The following is an 18,776-nucleotide window of genomic DNA, read 5'->3' on the forward strand; positions in this document are numbered from 1 at the left end:
ACAGAAAGGACCCGGACCGCCCCACTTGGGGATCGAACCCAGGACCTTCTTGCTGTGAGGCGACAGTGCTACCCACCGAGCCACCGTGCCGCCCCATATGATTAGCAAGTAGCTTAGACCAGACTGTCCGGTTAACATTGTTAACATTGTTCTGATTACAGTTGATATTAGTGACATGATTTTCTATCTGTAAGCCAACATGGCATCAAGCTAAGAAACCTCAACCTTTAATAAAATAAATAACTAAATTAATTAAATAATTTACCAAACATAATGTCTAAAAACTGCACCTTTTAGGCTAACCCCCTTTAGTTTTTTGTTCTTTGTTATATGTTCTTATATTCTCATATTTTTCTATATTTAAATATAAAAATATTTAAAGCTACTTTGTCATTTAGTTATTTACTCAAACTCACCGTGACCCTGACCAGGATAAATCAGTGCTAAAACAGACAGTGAATGAAAAAAATGACTGCTATTGTAGGTTTTAAAAAAGACTTTTATTGTTTTCATTGTTTGATATGTTGTTCATGATAATTAATCATTTACCTTTAAAGCTGTAATCCTGTTGCCCCTAAAAGCCCATACGTTTGCTGTCCGTTCACCTTTAGCCTTCTATTTTCCTGTCAAAGGTCAAGGATCATCACAGCTTGATGTCCCAACCTTGGACACTCATTGACTCAACACTCGGTTTAACAAACACTGTTTTATCTTTTCCTGAGAACATTTTCTTCTACGAGTCGCATGAAGGAACATATTTCTGCCCCGGTGGCCTCAAAATCCTTAAATGTCCAAAAATTACATACGACAGCTTTAATATTGTGTTGTGTGTGGGTCATGTGAGCAAAAATTCACCGCAGTATATTTGATTTTTATGGCATGGTGATACCTTGTAGGGACAGTATTGAGACACCTCCGAATTGACGTTTTGAATTCACATGTTTCAGCCACAACAGTAGCTAACAGGTGCAATAAATTAATTATATAAAGGAAATAATATGCTTCCTGCTCGGAAGCAACAGTTTATGAAAGGCCCTGTGAACAAAGCAAGCTTTATAAAGCCATAAAGACATGAAGAAAAGCTCGGTTTAAAGAAGCTCCAACGTCCTACACAGAGCCCTGACCTCTGCCTCACTGAACAGCTCTGGAATTAACCTGAACTTCAACTGAGGTTTTCTTGACCAACATCACTGCCCAGCCATACAAATACTCTTTCGACTGAATGGGCACAAAGAGTGACTTTTTATAGCTGAGAAAAATCACATAGAGGTCACTTTATTTTAATTTGCTTTTGAGATGACACGTCCAACAAGCTTTGGGCCATACAGTGTATACAGGGCAGGGTAGTGTGCAAGGGCAGTTGTAGCTTAGCGATTAAGGTACCGGACTAGTAATCGAAAGGTGGGTGGTTCAAGCCCCACCATTGCCAGGTTGCCACTGTTGGGCCCTTGAGCATGGCCTTTAACCCTTAATTGCTTAGACTGTATACTGTCACAGTGCTTTAAGTCACTTTGGATAAAAGCGTCTGCTAAATGCACAAAATATAAATGTAAAATATACATATATAACAGATTAGTTCTAGAAAACTTGTTGCTTCCTGTCATTGTGTCTGTGTAGACGCCTGGCCGGCTGACAGCACCTTGAGATTTAAAGCCTTAGCTGATTAGATCTAAGAGATAGTAGACTAGTGTGTTTTGACACTGCACCACACAAGTATCTCTGAGGGGGGGAATAATTAGTCAATTTTGCTCTGGACCCATTTTGTAGACGTGACGGCACGTCAGAGGATTCAAGAATCGTTTAAAAAAAAACAAGAATAATTATGCTCTCTCGGACTCCCGGTGACCAGTGGTTGTGTCTAACCACTGGTCTGTTAACTGGTCTATTAACTATTTGGGACCAGAATTAAGTGTGCACTGACAAGTGCAACCTTCTAGTTGCTAGGCTTTTTGGGCGTCATGTCTCTGTAGACGCTCGATCGGCTGATAGCACCTCTGAGATTTGAACCCTGATTCACACATTCTACCACTGCGCCACACAAGCATCTCTGAGGGGAAAAATAATTAGTACATTTTCCCTTTGGACCCATTTTGTAGACGTGACGGCACGTAAGTGAGAGAACATGGCTTGTGTTTTTTTTTTATGAGGATTCAAGAATGTCATCTCAAAAAACATGGATAATTATGCTCTCTTGGACTCCCGGTGACCAGTGGTTATGTCACTATCATGTATGGAACTTAAAATGTATTAACATTTTATGTCTTGCTTTTATGTTTTTCCTTTATTTTATCAAATGTAACTGAGCAGCACTTTTCTGAATGATTTTAAATGGTAGATACATGCTATAGATCATCAGGCAGTATATGTATACATCTCCTGTCGGCCCTCAGCCGTGTTCCTTTAAGTCATGCTACGCTGTTGGTTTTTCTCGTCCCATTTACGAGATGAAATTACACCGTTCTGTCTTTGCTTTGCAGCTCCCTAATCAAATCATGTCGGCTGTGTACTCGGGGGCGTCGAGCACCCCGTCTTTATGAGAGTTAAATAAACAGAGCTGGCAGTGAACCCGCCCCTGACGCTTTGCTCTGTCTTTCTCCGCAGGAAGCTGCACAGCGGAATGAAGACCTACGGCTGCGAGCTGTGCGGCAAGCACTTTCTCGACAGCCTGCGCCTGAGGATGCACTTGCTGTCTCACTCAGGTAACGTTTACCTGCTCATGTCTGGGGGGCCCCGCTTCCCCTAATGTGTGTCCAAATATAGCTTAGAGGAGCTGAACCCAGGGGCTGAAGATAGCCATACATTGCCGGACGTATAGTAATAGTCACAGGAGTAAATCTGAGCTCATTTGCATGGCTGGTGAAATAGCCATTCGGTCAAGAAACGCCCGAGATTCTGACTACTGATCGGCCAGCGAGCCGGGCGCACAGACAGGCATTACCACAGCAACACTCATGTAATTTAATGCACACACACAGTCTATTGATTCTGCTAAATCATAGGGGTCGTATTTGCACTGCTGGGGTTTTTACTGGAGTTGGAGGGGTTTTATTGGAGACTCGACTTCTCTCCTGCAGTCCGAAATGAAGCTGAATTATATAGAGGCTGTAAACGCCGTGGGACGCCCGTTCAGCGCAAGATTCTCCCTCAGTTCTTTATTACAGCTGAATCCACAGGCCACAGTAGAACATTTACCATGCTGTACTAGAACTAGACTGGTACCTTTACAATCACAATCCAGTTGGACGTCAGGATGATCATCAGGCAGTAAATGTATAATAGTATACACCGATCAGGCAGCTCCACTTACCATGTAGAAGCACTTTGTCGTTCTACAATTACTAACTGTAGTCCATCTGTTTCTCTACATACCCTATTCGCCTGCTTTCACCCTGTTCTTCAAGGGTCAGGTCCACAGGACCACCACAGAGCAGGTATTATTTAGGTGGTGGATGATTCTCAGCACTGCAGTGACACTGACATGGTGGTGGTGTGTTAGTGTGTCCAGCCAACAGCGCTCCGTGGGCAGCGTCCTGTGACCACTGATGAAGGTCTAGAAGATGACCAACTCAAACAGCAGCAATAGATGAGTGATCGTCTCTGATTTTACATCTACAAGGTGGAACAACTAGGTAGGAGTGTCTAATAGAGTGGACATGGTGTTTGAAACTACTCACACCAGTACAACACACACTAACACACCACCACCATGTCAGTGTCACTGCAGTGCTGAGAATCATCCACCACCTAAATAATACCTGCTCTGTAGTGGTCCTGTGGGGGTCCTGACCATTGAAGAACAGGGTGAAAGCAGGCTAAAACAGTATGTAGAGAAACAGATGGACTACAGTCAGTAATTGTAGAACTACAAAGTGCTTCTATATGGTCAGTGGAGCTGATAAAATGGACATTGAGTGTAGAAACAAGGAGGTGGTTTTAATGTTATGGCTGTTGGTTTTTCTCTCCTATTTACGAGATGAAATCACCGTTCTGTCTTTTCTTTGCAGCTCCCTAATCAAATCATGTCGGTTGTTTACTCGGGGGGGATCGTGCAGAGCTAAAAAATCATTAAGAGCTAAAAAAAAATTTATTTATTTTTACTTTTGGCTATTCCTGTATTTTGGGGTTGCCACAGTGGATCATCTTGGTCCCGTTGCCCTTTCTGATGCAACCCTCTTCATTTTTTGTTATTTGGGCTTGGGATCAATACTGAGAGCGCACTGATAGGTGCACCTCCCAGTTGCTAGGCTTTTCGGGCTGATGGCATCTCTGATGCCACACAAGCATATCTGAGGGGAAAAATAATTAGTACATTTTCCTCTGGACTCGTTTTTGTAGACCTGGCTGCACGTAAGTCTGACAAAACGTGGCATGTGGCTTGATCTCAGAAAGCAAGGTCAGGTTTGCTCTCTTGGACTCCCGGTGAACTTAAAATGTATGTATTTTTTGTGATGATTTCCATCATCCCCGTTATAAAAATATAGCCGAATAATTCACATATGATGGTGTAGCAGGTTGTGTGTGCGCTGTACAACTCCAGGGTTTCAGGGTTTGAATCTCACCTCTTGTTTAGTTTCTGTCTTTAGTTTCCTCCCACCTCTACAAAACTGGGTTACTTTTAATTGCCCTTATAGGTGGATTGATGTCCTGGGAAGTGGCAACCTGACAGTGGTGGAGCTAAAACCAATAACCTTCCAATTAGTGGTCCAGTGTCTTACCCACTGAGCCGTTCACATTTAGAAATGTTATATTTAGATGACTTTTGACAGGAAATTACCTCCATAAATAGGATTAAAGTGTTCACCCTGCACACAACAACAACAAACACCACACAGTCCAGTCCTGAGCTCAGGATTGTCCTTCACTCCACTCACACTGTTTAATCCAAACTGCACCGTCTAGCCTCCCAAACTCCGAGCATAATGCTGGACAGTGAAATTCTTTCTAAATGAGAGCACATTGACCCGAGGTCAGCGTGAAACTGCTGGCTGGTCTTTATTAGAGAATTTCTTATAAATGTCAGAGTGGAGCAGAAGCTCGATGGGAAGCCTTCACACGCGCACTGATCGTACAATATCTCCACAGAGTCTGTTATTGAAAACGCATCTTGGGATTTGAGCAGCTGCTAAAATAAACATTAGATATTTCCTTCGTCTGGCTTCACTCGTGCTGCGTCGTGCATGAATTGAATTCTGCAGCCCAGCATGAAATGCCATTCATCTCCACACTGCACTCGGCTTCAAACAGTCCCGCGGAAAAAAAAGAGCCGAGCCGATCTGACTGTATTAAGATATTGACATTAAAAATATTCGATTGTCTGACTGCATGATGTGAGCAAAAAGCACCGAGAGATCATGGAGGAGTGTGAAGTTACAACATGCAGCACATAAAGACATTTAAAAACAAACCAGTGATGCATGTTCTTATTAACATAATAATAATAATAACAGTTATGATAATAGTAAAGAACAATAATAAATAAAAAGAAAATAAATAAATGATAATAATATAAAAACAATTACATCAATAGTAATGACTAAATAATAATAAACACTATTAATAATGATAGTAATAACAATAACAACAGCACCTGTAATAATAATAATTATAATAAGTAATTATAATAATAACAGTAATAATAATAATAATAATGACCAATAATAAATAAAAAGAAGATAAATAAATCAATAACAATATTAAAACAATTACATCAATAGTAATGACTAAATAATGATAATAATAATAATAAACACAATATCAATAATGATAGTAATAACAATAACAGCAACACCAGTAATAATAATAATAATAATAATAATAATAATAATTAATAATAATAGTAGTAATAATAATAATGATAGTAGTAGTAGTAGTAGTAGTAGTAGTAGTAATAATAATAATATAATAATAATAATAATAAAAAAATTTGTAGTAATAAATAATAATAATGGCCAATAATAAATAAAAAGAAGAAAATAAATAAATAACTAATAATAATATTAATAATAATAAAAATAACTATAAAAAACAATTACATTAATAACTAATAATAATATTAATAATAATAATAATATAAATAAACAATATTAATATTAACAATATTAATAATCATAATAGTAATAACAGCAACAATAATAATCATAATATTAATAGTAATGACAATAATAGTAAGAAGATTATTAATAATAACAATATAAAACAATTATAGCATTAGTAATGACTGAAAAAAAATAATAATAACCATAATAATAACAAAATAATTATATAAGTAGTAATAATGATTATAGTAATAATAATAATGATAATAGTAATAATAATAATAATAATAATAATAAAACAATAATAATAATAACAATAATAATAGCAGTAATAATATTAATATAACATAATAAAATTATATAAGTAATCAGTGTGTGTGTGTTGCTTTGTGATGAATCGACACCCCACTCCAGACGCACCATGATTCTGAACCATGATAAAGCAGCACTTTGTGTTAATGTCACACATCTGCAAGGACCCAGGTTTGATCTTCACCTCTGCCTACTGTCATAATGATGTTTGGCAGGATGTGGGCTGTGGAGCTGGTAAAGTGGGTGCTTGATACTTGTCTCTGGTCAGGGTTACGGCAGGTCTAGTTCCACCGAGAAACACTAGATACAAAGCATGAATAGGCTGGCATGTCTGTATAGATGCCTGGCTGACTGGTAGCACAGCAGAGATCTCTCTATCTGTAGCTCATCTGTTGCTCTGTACCCAGTTTATTAATCTGAACCCCCATAAGACCCTCACTGACCAGATGTTTGGGTGGTGGACCATTCTCAGAACTGCAATGATACCTACATGACGACGAGGGTAAATCTCAGCATCACTACAGAATAACTCAATAAAGAAGATTTAGGTACGTAGTAGCAATACTAGCGCCTTTCATTTCAGTTATGGGTGTAATTATTAATTATCAGCTATAATGTCATGAGTGTGTGGGCTGTATGCTGTGTATGCTGTGCTTGTTAATTCCAGAGTTGTTTCTTTCCTCAACACTTGTAATAAAAGTGGATTACAGGCAGCAGAAAGAGAAAGCGGGCCTGACAGTCGGCTGATGGTTGACATGCAGCGCTAACCTGATTCTTTTGTTTGCGCTGTTTGGCTCTTGAGAGCTTTGCTCTTGTACACTGCTCGAGCTTTTCAGTTGATTTTCCATTGAAGTCCTTTTACAGAGAGCCTCGCTCCGGCACGGCCACCGTCTCTTTTGATTCTTCTCTCTCCGCTGCAGACGTGCTGTTTTTATCCTTCCTGTTCTGAGCGGTTTGATTTTTATCAGCGCCTACAACAGTGGAACGAGGTAATAAGTGGCATCGGCTGCATCCTTTACTCTGTAAGCTTGAGAGAAGCTGAAGGATGATGATATTAGCCATGCGGTGTGTGTTTTGGTATGATTTTAGTCTCCCTCCCTCCTCCTGCTCTCAGTTCGGCAGGGCCACATCGTCTCAATGTTTGTTTTATTGTAACCTGGCAGTGCGCCAGTCTGGGCCGTCTGCCATGGTTAGGGTACAGTACGTACAGTCAGACTCGCGCCAGTTTTTTTTTCCCTTGTCATTGTTTTTTTTTTTTATCATCGTCCGACAGTAGTGTTGTTTTAGAGCTGTGTGTGACTTCTGCACGGCGGGTGAACGATGTTGTTTATGTGGTTAACATTTTTACATGCTCGGCTGGAGAAAGTGTTTAGAAATTGCATTAAATTGTAAAGCTGCAATATTAAATATTTTGTAAAATAATAAAGACCTGATATTGAGTTTCCAGAGAAATGAATCCTGTTTGGGTGTGATTTTTAAACATTAAGTAGAATTTGTCTGTTGGTTGTGGTAGTTTAGCTACACAGTTTAATATTATATAGAGGTTTTTTTAATGTTAACCAGCTATCAGTACCAAACTTTGGCTCTCATCACAAACCATTGGTCCTCTCAGCCCTCCTTCCTTCTCCTGAAAAAAAAGTCATTTGCCCCATACCTCTATGAATAGAGGATTTTTAAAGAGTTCAACTTGCACACAACAAGCACCACGTAGTTCAGAATTATCTTCCAGTTACCCAGTTTTAGTTGACGGCATTTTTTTCAGCAGGTCATGTTGTTTTATTGCCGTTTAACGCCACAGTACATCATGTTTGCTTTTGTGACCACCTCAGGCCTTTGTTTTCTTTTTTTCAGGCATATAAAAGACATGCTTGTGTATTGTGTAGTTTCAGCAGATCTCCAGACAGACCCTATTTGTAACAGTCAAAATAAAAACTAACCACTGAACAATTGGAGCTCGGAGCAGTTGGGGTGCATTCGGTGCAATTTTGAGTACTTTAGTGCGCATCATATTTCATTATATCACAGCTATAGACACTACTTGAGAACTACCTGACTTGCCTGTTACAGCTGTCAGATTTAACTCATATTTTCAGTATGAATGATCACTACAGTGTCATTTAACAGTCTTGTGGATGCTACATATTATTTATTTATTATTTAATAGGATTTTAACGATTTAAACATATTTTACACACCTTGGTTCCATTCATGACAGAACAGGTAGTTACTGGTTACACAAGATTCATCAGTTCACAAGTTTAAAGTCAAACACAGTCATGGACAATTTTGTCTCCAATTCACCTCACTTGCACGTCTTTGTACTATGGGAGGAAACCGGAGCTCCCGGAGAAAACCCACGCAGACACGAGAAGAACATGCTCTACACAGAAAGGACCCGGACTGTTGTGGATGCTACATAGTGCGCAAAATGGTTTGAAGGAAGAGTCTGGATGAATATAAATATGTAAAGATGTGAAGAGCCTGGGTGCTTGCATTTAAGCTCGTCTTTTTTTATAGGTGTGATTAGCTGGATTCACATCTTACGTTGCGTTTGCTTCATAAATGCTCGATTCCCAGGTGGGACGGTCCGGGTCCTTTCTGTGTGGAGTTTGCATGTTCTCCCCGTGTCTGTGTGGGTTCCCTCCAGGAGCTCCGATTTCCTCCCACAGTCCAACAACGTGCAAGTGAGGTGAATTGGAGATCCACAATTGTCCATGACTGTGTTTGATGTTAAAAACATGAACTGATGAATCTAGTGTATCCAGTAATTATCTGTCCTGTCATGAATGTAACCAAAGTGTGTAAAATATGACGTTTAAATCCTAATAAAATAAATAAATAAATAATTTAAAAGAAAGAGTGCAATTTTTGTAAAAATAAAAAAGGGAAGTGCTGCATTCTAAACCAAACAGTGGGATCAAGTACATGCCAAAAGAACTGTTATTAAAATATAAATCATTAAAATACGCTCATTAAAATATGAACCCTAGGATTTGTGTCAGTGGTTTTATACTTTCACTCAAGAAAAAAGAAACAGAAAGTACACAAATGCAATAAAACACCACTGTGAGCATCAAATGTTCATCCCAATATTTATTTTAAAGATTCGCTTTGTGAGAAATGAGCCACGTTTGATTTCTGCAGACTTCATGTCCAACTTTTACCTTGTATTTTTCCAGACATAATCTACTTAGGGAACCCGGCTAGCCTCGAGAGACTAGCGAGATATTGGCCCAAATTTGAAACTGTCACAATATTCAATAATATCTATTAGCCATCCAGTGCTAGTCTTAATCTATCTCCTCTGTGGAGACACGGCCATGCTGAGGGCTGGATAATGGAACGGCGTGTGCTGATGTTTTCTCCTCAGGTTAAGGTCAACATGGTCCACGAGCGTCTGGTACTCAGAGCATGCAGCAGTGAACAGGCAGGGGAAAAAAAAGTGACTCGGCCATTTGCTAGGCTATTAGCGTTATGTGAGCTCCCCTTGTGACTTCAAAGAGTGCACTGGAAGACTTGGATCACGTCAGCCTGGCCCAGAGATATATTTAGGGCTGCCTTTTTTTAAAAGAGAGAGCAAGTAGAGGCCGGGCTCGACGAAACCATTACAGGCACGCAGCTTTCATTGTGATTCTCTATCACAAGTATTTTGTTTTCGTTTCTGTACTTGAAAAGCCGACATTTATAAAGTACTCAGTGCCGCACTCTCACTTCTGACCTTTATACATAAACAACCCAACAAACAATGCAGGGTGTCACAACCAGCGCCCGAGTCCAACAGCGTCCCCGTCACCCGCCCTCCTCTAGATGAGACGGATTGAACCATCCAGATCTCAGACACACACACGACCAGGTGCTCACACACACACTCGCCGGGCCGCGTGAACGCTCTCATTAGCCGAACCGAGTGCCCGGCACAGCCTGATTAAATCTGTGCGCTGTTCTCTAGAGGGACCTGCCACTGGACCACACTTGACTTCATTAGTAGTGGAAGCTGAACCCGCGTACGCCAGTGCCAACCTCTGCCAGCCTGAACATGCAGCACGGGCTTGTGCAATCAGTCAAGAAAGCAGTCAATTGAAAACTTCTTTTTTATTCCTGTTCTACCTAGTTTCCATCTTTCCCCAGAACTGTCACACACTCATTTATTCATTCATTCTTCAGTAACGTCTTCATCCTAATCAAAATCATGTTAAGCCTGGACAGGCTGACAGTTCATCACAAGGTATCGCAAACATACCTCTTCACTTACTCACTCACACCTAAGGGTGATTCTAAAGCAGCCTTTCAGTTTATTGGTATGCCTTTTGGTTGTCAGAACGCCACAGTGGAACTTCACACAGAACGTGACCAGAAACGTGAGGATCAAACCCAGGTCCTCAGGGCCTTGGAGCTATGTGACACTCATATTACCTGCTGCACTTCCATACCAAACTTCAACCGAAATAGTGAGATGTAGGTCTTACAAAGTTCATTCATGGCTATTTCATTCAAGCTAGGTAGGTCATGCAGCACTTTGCTAGATGGTTTTAACCAAAGGTATGGGGTACAATGCCAGGAATTAAGGGGCTACTGGTTATTCTAAAGGCCATAAATGTGTGTTTTGAGCCTGACTTGAACTCTCAAAACTTTAATCGTTAACCTGTTACAGGCACCTGCCAATTCTAAACCTAATTCAACTAAATTAAACAACCCAGTAGCAAATTTGTACCTTTTACCTAGGTTAGCCATGCCCATCTCCCACTGGCAGCTAATATTTTACATTTGCGTTTACTGATCAACAAAAAACAGGGCTTACAACTGAAACAGGGATAAGAACTGTCTTTATGGGACAGCTTGTGTCGGTTTAGTGTTTACTGGGAATTAATTTCTCAACCTTCTAATTAATAATCACGTACCTTAACCGAAGAGCAACCACCAGCACCCAATATTCTTCACCTGTACTGCCACTGTCTGGCACCTGAGCATCGAAAATCCTAGCTGTGTGCTTTTTTTTGGATTCTGCCTAGAATAGAAGTAAATAGAAGTGAGAAAAGCAATTAAGGGTTAAGGGTCTTGCTCAAGGGCCCAACAGTGACAGCCTGGCAATGGTGGGGATGAAACCGGTAACAACTGCTCCATGATAATGATGATTCCTTTTGGCTACTTCATTATGGGTTGCCATGGTGGATCGTTTGTTCTCATATTTGATTTGGCACTGTTTTTACACTGGATGCCCTTCCTGACACAGTTCTCCTATTTATCTGGGCTTGGGACCTGCATTAAAGCCTGGCTTTTAAAGCACTGTCTAACATACAGATCCTAAAGACTACTAAACCACTAAACCTTACTGTAGGGGTTAAGCATTTAAGCCTTTACCCTTCTCTTGGTGCCTGACACACCTGCCAAGAAACACTAGCCAGTGGAGCAGTTTTTTATGACTGAAGCTTCTGCCTTCCAAGCCCTAACAATGAACATATCCTCCTTTAAAATCATATTTTTTCCCTACTGGACCTGTTGAGCATTTTGACGCCTCACAGAGCAGCTGATCTCCGTCATGCAGTGGATGTATTCGGGTTTCTCTGGGAGACAAAGTGCATTTGTGTTTTTCTCTCTCGCACGCCCTCTCTCTCTCTCTCTCTCTGTTATTCCGTCAGAAGCAGCGAGCGAGTGCCGGGCTCCCACAGTCTGGCCGCTGTCCAGCTCTTTCCTCAGTATGATGACATCATGGACTGCCGGCAGGTCTGGATGTTCTGCCAGCATTCCAGTGCGTTTATGATCGCTCGCAGATGTGTGGCCAGGAACATACTGTACCCAAACTAGAAATTAATGAAACTTGAGCGGCTTCCAAGCCACGTATTCCAAAATAGAGAGCACTGAATTCAGGCGAGGTGGCGGGCTCTGGGCGGGGAAAAAAGCTTGTAAATAAATAAAGCATGTGGGGAAAGAGGAAAACGCTAATAGTCTAACGCTGTACGGCCTCATGTAAATTCTTTAGAGCAGCTGATAAAGCCCCCCCGCCGCCACTTCCTTTCCGTGCGTTTTCCTTTCGTCCCTCCCTGTGGAGCATTAGTAGGAGATGACAGGCAGCGTGGATAAATAGCCTGAGCTTCTGTTTGGCCGTGTGCCCTAACTTCTCTCTGGTGGTTTAAACCCATAATACTTTCCCCTGACCTGTTGATGTACATTAAGCCCCCATTTACAACAACACTCGAATTATGCCAGACATAAATCTCCTCCATTATAAGGTTCAGGAGAGATGATTAGGCCTCTGTGTAATGGTCCTGTAATCAGGAAGAGTTTGGTCTTCATCAGACCACTGAAAGGACTCCCTACCTTCCTTTTCATTGCATTAAAGAACCGGATCATGAACGCAGAGCAATGCTTCCCGCGCCAAAGCCCGACCTGAACCGCCGTACACACGCTGTCCGTCTGATCCTGCCGATGCCTTTGATGTTTGACAGCTTTGAGCAGATCACTCGCCGTCTTAGGTGTATTACCGCACTCTCTTATCTGCCTTTAATGAATCCTCTAGACTTTCCGCTCCTGAGCTGAATCTAAAGTGTGTCCATTTCTAGCCCTTCAACAAGCTCCTGGTTTGATAAAATTTTTTCATTAATATGTTTCATGTCTGAGTGTTTCAATGTCCCAGTCTGATATCTACTTTATCTACTTATTAATCTGATACTGCGCATCTGTTTATTAGTCTGATATTAAATCTAATGCAGAACATTTACATTTGACATTTTCAGCATTTAGCAGACACCTTTATCCAAAGCGACTTACAGTACTGTGACAGTATACAGTCTAAGCAACTGAGGGTTAAGGGCCTTGCTGGGCCTTGGTGGGATTTGAACAAGTAACCTTTTGCTTACTAGTCCAGTACCTTAACCACTAGGCTACAACTGAACAGAATCATATTTTCCTTTTTTTTTTCTTTCCTTTGCTGTATTACATGCTGTGTTGGTTGTAATGTTAATTTGCATGACATGTCATTTATCCTTATGTCCTTATGATCCTTGACGCTTGGTACAACTTGTAGACAGAATTAGCTTGATTACTTAAAGAACTTCAGTCTTATATCGGTTTTGTGCATCAGAGCTGGAATGTAGGTATCGATGGAAACAATCTAATCAGGACATCCTCAGTTTCTATTCCTTTAACAGACCCGAGTATCTGACATCATTACATCGTAGTAACGGAACTGACTACTGCAAGTCTTGCAAAGTTGCGCGTAAGATTGCAACACGTTTGAAGACTATTTCTGTTATTAAGACGAGGGTTTTTTCTTCCTTTCTACTAGAACTACAGTACATTAGTGTTTTAGGTAAGATGTGTGAATGTAATACTTTACTTCAGTTCAAGCATCGTATCAATATAATTAGTATCGCAGATCGTCCTGGTTATAGAATCACTGCACGGTGTATTTACAATTTACACACAAGCATTTAGACAAATACAAACACTTTTGAAACAAAGCTTTGGGATAAAAGTTGGTTTTGGGTTTGAATATCGGCTGTGCGGCCACTGTTGGGCCCTTAAGCAAGGCCCTTAACCCTCGTGGCTTCAAGGTCACCGTTTAGTGACTGACCCTGCAGATGTGCTGTACATGTGTAATTATGATAAATAAACGTCTTCCATTTGCTCTGGATTGGTATTATTACTTGCACGGGGGTAATAAAAGATAATTTGCCAGAAGATAACAATCAAAAATGAACCATAATGCCACATCAACAACAACAGATTTGTAAGACAAGTGCTGGTGTTTTTAACTTATGATGGCTGCATTCATACATTCATGTAAGCAATACCATTACATAATATAATATTATTAAACACAAGACTAATATACACCGACCAGGCATAACATTATGACCACTTACAGGTGAAGTGAATAACACTGATTATCTCTTCATCACGGCACCTGTTAGTGGGTGAGATATATTAGGCAGCAAGTGAACATTTTATCCTCAAAGTTGATGTTAGAAGCAGGAAAAATGGACGAGCGTGAGGATTTGAGCGAGTTTGACAAGGGCCACATTGTGATGGCTAGACATCTGGGTCAGAGCATCTCCAAAACTGCAGCTCTTGTGGGGTGTTCCCGGTCTGCAGCGCTCAGTATCTATCAAATTTCCCAGATCTCAATCCAGTCGAGCATCTGTGGGATGTGCTGGACAAACAAGTCTGATCCATGGAGGCCCCACCGCGCAACTTACAGGATCTGATGTTAACATCTTGGTGCCAGATACCACAGCACACCTTCAGGGGTCTAGTGGAGTCCATGCCTCGATAGGTCAGGACTGTTTTGGCACCAACAAGGGGGACCAACACAATACTGGGAAGGTGGTCATAATGTTATGCCTGATCGGGTGTGTAATGTACATTTTGATGTTACACACACAGTGCTTGGTTGATGCAGGGCATTTGTAGCCTAGTGGTTAAGGTACTGGACTAGTAAGCAGAAGGTTGCTGGTTCAAACCCCACCACTGCCAGGTTACCACTGTTGGGCCCTTGAGCAAAGCCCTTAACCCTCAGTTGCTTAAACTGTCAGTCGCTTTGGATAAAGGCGTCTGCTAAATGCCGTAAATGTAAATTGATGCACCACCTTCAAGATCTGGGTTTGAATTTCAGCATGTTGTCAGCTGGTTGATAAGGCGTATACACAGACGTGATTGGCTGTGCCGAGGCCCTGTGATGGTTTGGCGCCCTGTCCAGAGTGTTCCTTGCGGCCAGTGTGATTACTAGTCCAGTTAATTCATTGTCTTACAGAAATTTAAATCATTTGATGACAGTAATTTAATACTAATAAAGTCATTAAAATGAGGCTTTTGTTTGCTGGAGCTTCCTGCAGATCTCATGATGTGCACTTAACTGGTTATCATGGTGCATTTTATATACTGATTCAATAATCATATTATCGTATTGATAATAATAGTGACAGTCCAGCTTATAAGTATATAATAGGATCTACAGTCCAGATCCACTCAAAAAATATAACTGTTCCACAGTTTAGTGCTCATTTGAGAAAGATTGTAAATATTTATGGCTAAAAACACAAAACAAAGCAGGACCAGGCATCCTGTCAAAGATCCCGATCTTATTCCTTTGTTGTCGGGGGTATTACAGCTTTAAATCCCTTTGGTTGCTAAGTAGCGAGTGCCCTGGTGGGCTGATTTGGTATTCAGCTCGATGCCGGCTCTTATTTTTGTATGCGAGACAAAGTGTTTTGATGGAGGGTGATTGCAGCAGCGTCTGGAGGCTGTTTGGGAGTTTTATGGGCTGTACAGTACACCGTGTGCCTTCTAAAACAGAACACAGGCAATTGAATTTTGGATTTGCTTCATCATTTTTCTCCTCTGAGCAGCCTCTGTCAGAAAAGGAATCGGGGGCTGGAGGTGGAGGTGGAGGGGGGGGTAGAGCTAGGAGCGTAGCTGGAAGGGCACGGATTAATTTGTTCTGCTGGAAATGAGAGCGAAACAGCAGAACGCACACTCTCGCCTCGCCTCGCTTCCACGCCGCTCGTACGTGCACCCGGCCGCCATTCGCAGACTGAAAAATAGAGCTGAAGGCACACGGGCGCAACTCAAGAGCACAAGACGCTTGTTACCTCCGTGCCGCCGCCCAGGTGAAGGATGTGCTCGTTCTCAGAATGCCAAACATCAGCCAGGGTTACAAAAGGGTGTCTGATCGGATTGGACGGGCAGACGGTGTTTGTTTAGGCACTTTTTGGTTGGTGTAAAGGTCCTTGACATCTTGAACTGTTCTGTTTAGTGTCTGATCACAGACGACGTTTTATTGTTTTATGACGTGAACAAACAGAGGAGGAAGATAAAAAACCTCAGCAGAATGTTTATTAACAAATTCATTCATATATTTTTATCTTATATCTATATTTATCTTTAATAACCTTTTAAGCCTGGTCAGGGTCATGGTGATCCATTCGGGGATTACTGGGTGCTGCAAGTTAATAATCAATTTTGTTTTTTATTGCATTTTAACCGTTTAAAGTTGCTTTTGGGGCACAGCAGAGCCAGTGTTCAAACTGAATCAGTTCTGAAATCTGACAAATTGTATACACTGGTAGTTTGTAATCGTCTGTTTCAATTACCAGTTCAAGTTGTTCATTAGTTAACTTCATCTACTTTCATTTCAAGGACAGGGTCACAACGGTTCCTCAGGAAACACTGGACGGGAGGCATGGTGTCAGTTCATACCCTAAACAGGGCGCCAGTTCACGACATGTCTGTGTGGGCGCCCTGTGGGCCGATAGCACCACTGGATCTCAGCAGTGGTGGGCTAGCATAATAGACCGCTGTGCCACCCAAAATAGTCGTATCCAATTACTCTGGTTGTATCTGTCCTCCACTGCTGCAGACACCTACCCTGGACGAGGGGGACCAAAACTAACACGCCCCAACGCAGAGGTGCAGTTGCCAACAGGTTCCGGCTCACACAGGATATCATCAGTATCATGTACCGAGAGTCAAGCACTGCTCCTCGTTATCACCCGTCTCTGTACAGACGCAATTAACCAGCCAGCAGATGCAGCAATTGCAGCGATGATGAGGAATACCTCGACCCTCCCACCCAGCACACGCTAGACAATCATGTCAATGGTAGACATTACCAAATCATGTCTGTGTAGGCACCCGGTCGGCCGGTAGCAGATCTGAGATTCAACTTTGTCATTGCTCAGTACAGGTACAAGGCAACAAATGCAGTTAGCATCTACCAGAAGTGCAAATAGATCTATAGTTAATATAATAATTATAACTTTAAGTATTTACATATATGGTGTTAGGTCTATATACATAGTAATATATACAGAATAATAAAACATATAAGCATAAGAATGGAGATAGCAAGGTATTAATAATAATAATATAGATAAGTAACTAATAAATATAAATAAATACCTATAAATAGTCTTATTGGGTATATAATTGTGCAGGTATGTGGGAGGTAGACAGTTTATTAAGTGCAGGAGCAAATGATAATAAATGATAATAAATAAAAGGTCCAGTTTTTAGTCCAGGGAGATAGTGGTGTTACAAAGCCATTTACAGTACTGTGACAGTATACAGTCTAAGCAATTGAGGTCAAACAGTGGGAACCTGGCAGTGATGGGTTAGAAACAGCGACTTTTCGATTAATAGTCCAGCACCTTAACCACCAAGCTACAACAGCAAAGTGATTGAACGTCACACAACACCACTAATACCACTAATCACATGACTGCACGTTTTGTGGTACTTGATTGAAATGAATGTGGTTTGAATGTCACTTTGTAGTGAAACTTGCAAACCTAACAGCAGTGGAAGATGGTACGTTTCGTAACTCTCACACCAGCAGCTGATGATTAATCAGTGAGAAAGAAACGACATGTTATTTAGATCGTTCTGTCAGAGTTTTTTTCCCTCGAAGACATTTTGCTACACGAGGTCTAGAACCCGGCAGCGTGCTGGTGCTCCTTCAGCCTGGCAGGCGTCCTGGAAAAAATGATGATTTGTTTGTTTACAGCCTCGCATTTGTGTCGAGGCTTTGAAGACAGCTGTGAGCCAGTGGTAGATCCGGGTGGTGTGTGCTGTGTTTATGCTGTGTGTATGCTGTGTGTGTACTGTGTGTATGATGTGTGTATGCTGTATGTATGCTGTGTGTTTGCTGTGTGTATGATGTGTGTGTACTGTGTGTGTATGCTGTGTGTGTGCTGTGTGTGTACTGTGTATATGCTGTGTGTGCTGTATGTGTGCTGTGTGTTTTTGCTGTGTGTATGCTGTGTGTTTTGTGTGTGTGATGTGTGTGCTGTGTGTATACTGTGTGTGCTGTGTGTGCTGTGTGCTGTGTTTATGCTGTGTGTATGCTGTGTGTATGGTGTTTGTGCTGTGTGCTGTGTGTGTGCTGTGTGTATGATGTGTGTATGCTGTGTGTATGATGTGTGTGTACTGTGTGTGTATGCTGTGTGTGTGCTGTGTGTGTACTGTGTATATGCTGTGTGTGCTGTATGTGTGCTGTGTGTTTTTGCTGTGTGTATGCTGTGTGTTTTGTGTGTGTGATGTGTGTGCTGTGTGTATACTGTGTATGCTGTGTGTGCTGTGTGCTGTGTTTATGCTGTGTGTATGCTGTGTGTATGCTGTGTGTATGGTGTTTGTGCTGTGTGCTGTGTGTATGATGTGTGTATGCTGTGTGTATGATGTGTGTGCTGTGTGTATGCTGTGTGTGTGCTGTGTTTTGTAGGCGTGAGGGAGGGCGGTTGGGGGGGATTCGGAGAGGACAGAACGGGGGCTAAATTTAAATTCGTAATTGGCCGACTTCCACGAGCTGGCGGCTATTTTAATGAGTCATAATAACTTCATTTAAAAGCAGCTGAGCAGAAAATAGATTGGAGAGGAGCCCGTGGCCAGTATGGATTTGTGTATTTTTTTTAAGGCCGCGTTTCTTTTATCAGCAAG

The 18,776-nt window shown here is 41.4% G+C and overlaps 1 protein-coding gene across 1 annotated transcript in view; it reads left to right on the plus strand.

Annotated features, from left to right (window-relative positions):
• zbtb16a (zinc finger and BTB domain containing 16a) overlaps window positions 1–18,776 on the plus strand; it is a 156,788-nt gene that overhangs the window by 74,662 nt on the left and 63,350 nt on the right. The window contains exon 3 of the mRNA XM_063011972.1: window positions 2,602–2,699. Within this exon, the coding sequence (XP_062868042.1) occupies window positions 2,602–2,699 (98 nt within the window). The remainder of the gene's footprint in view (window positions 1–2,601; window positions 2,700–18,776) is intronic.

Source organism: Trichomycterus rosablanca, chromosome 16 (assembly GCF_030014385.1).
Source record: "Trichomycterus rosablanca isolate fTriRos1 chromosome 16, fTriRos1.hap1, whole genome shotgun sequence".
Classification (NCBI taxonomy): Eukaryota; Metazoa; Chordata; class Actinopteri; order Siluriformes; family Trichomycteridae; genus Trichomycterus; species Trichomycterus rosablanca.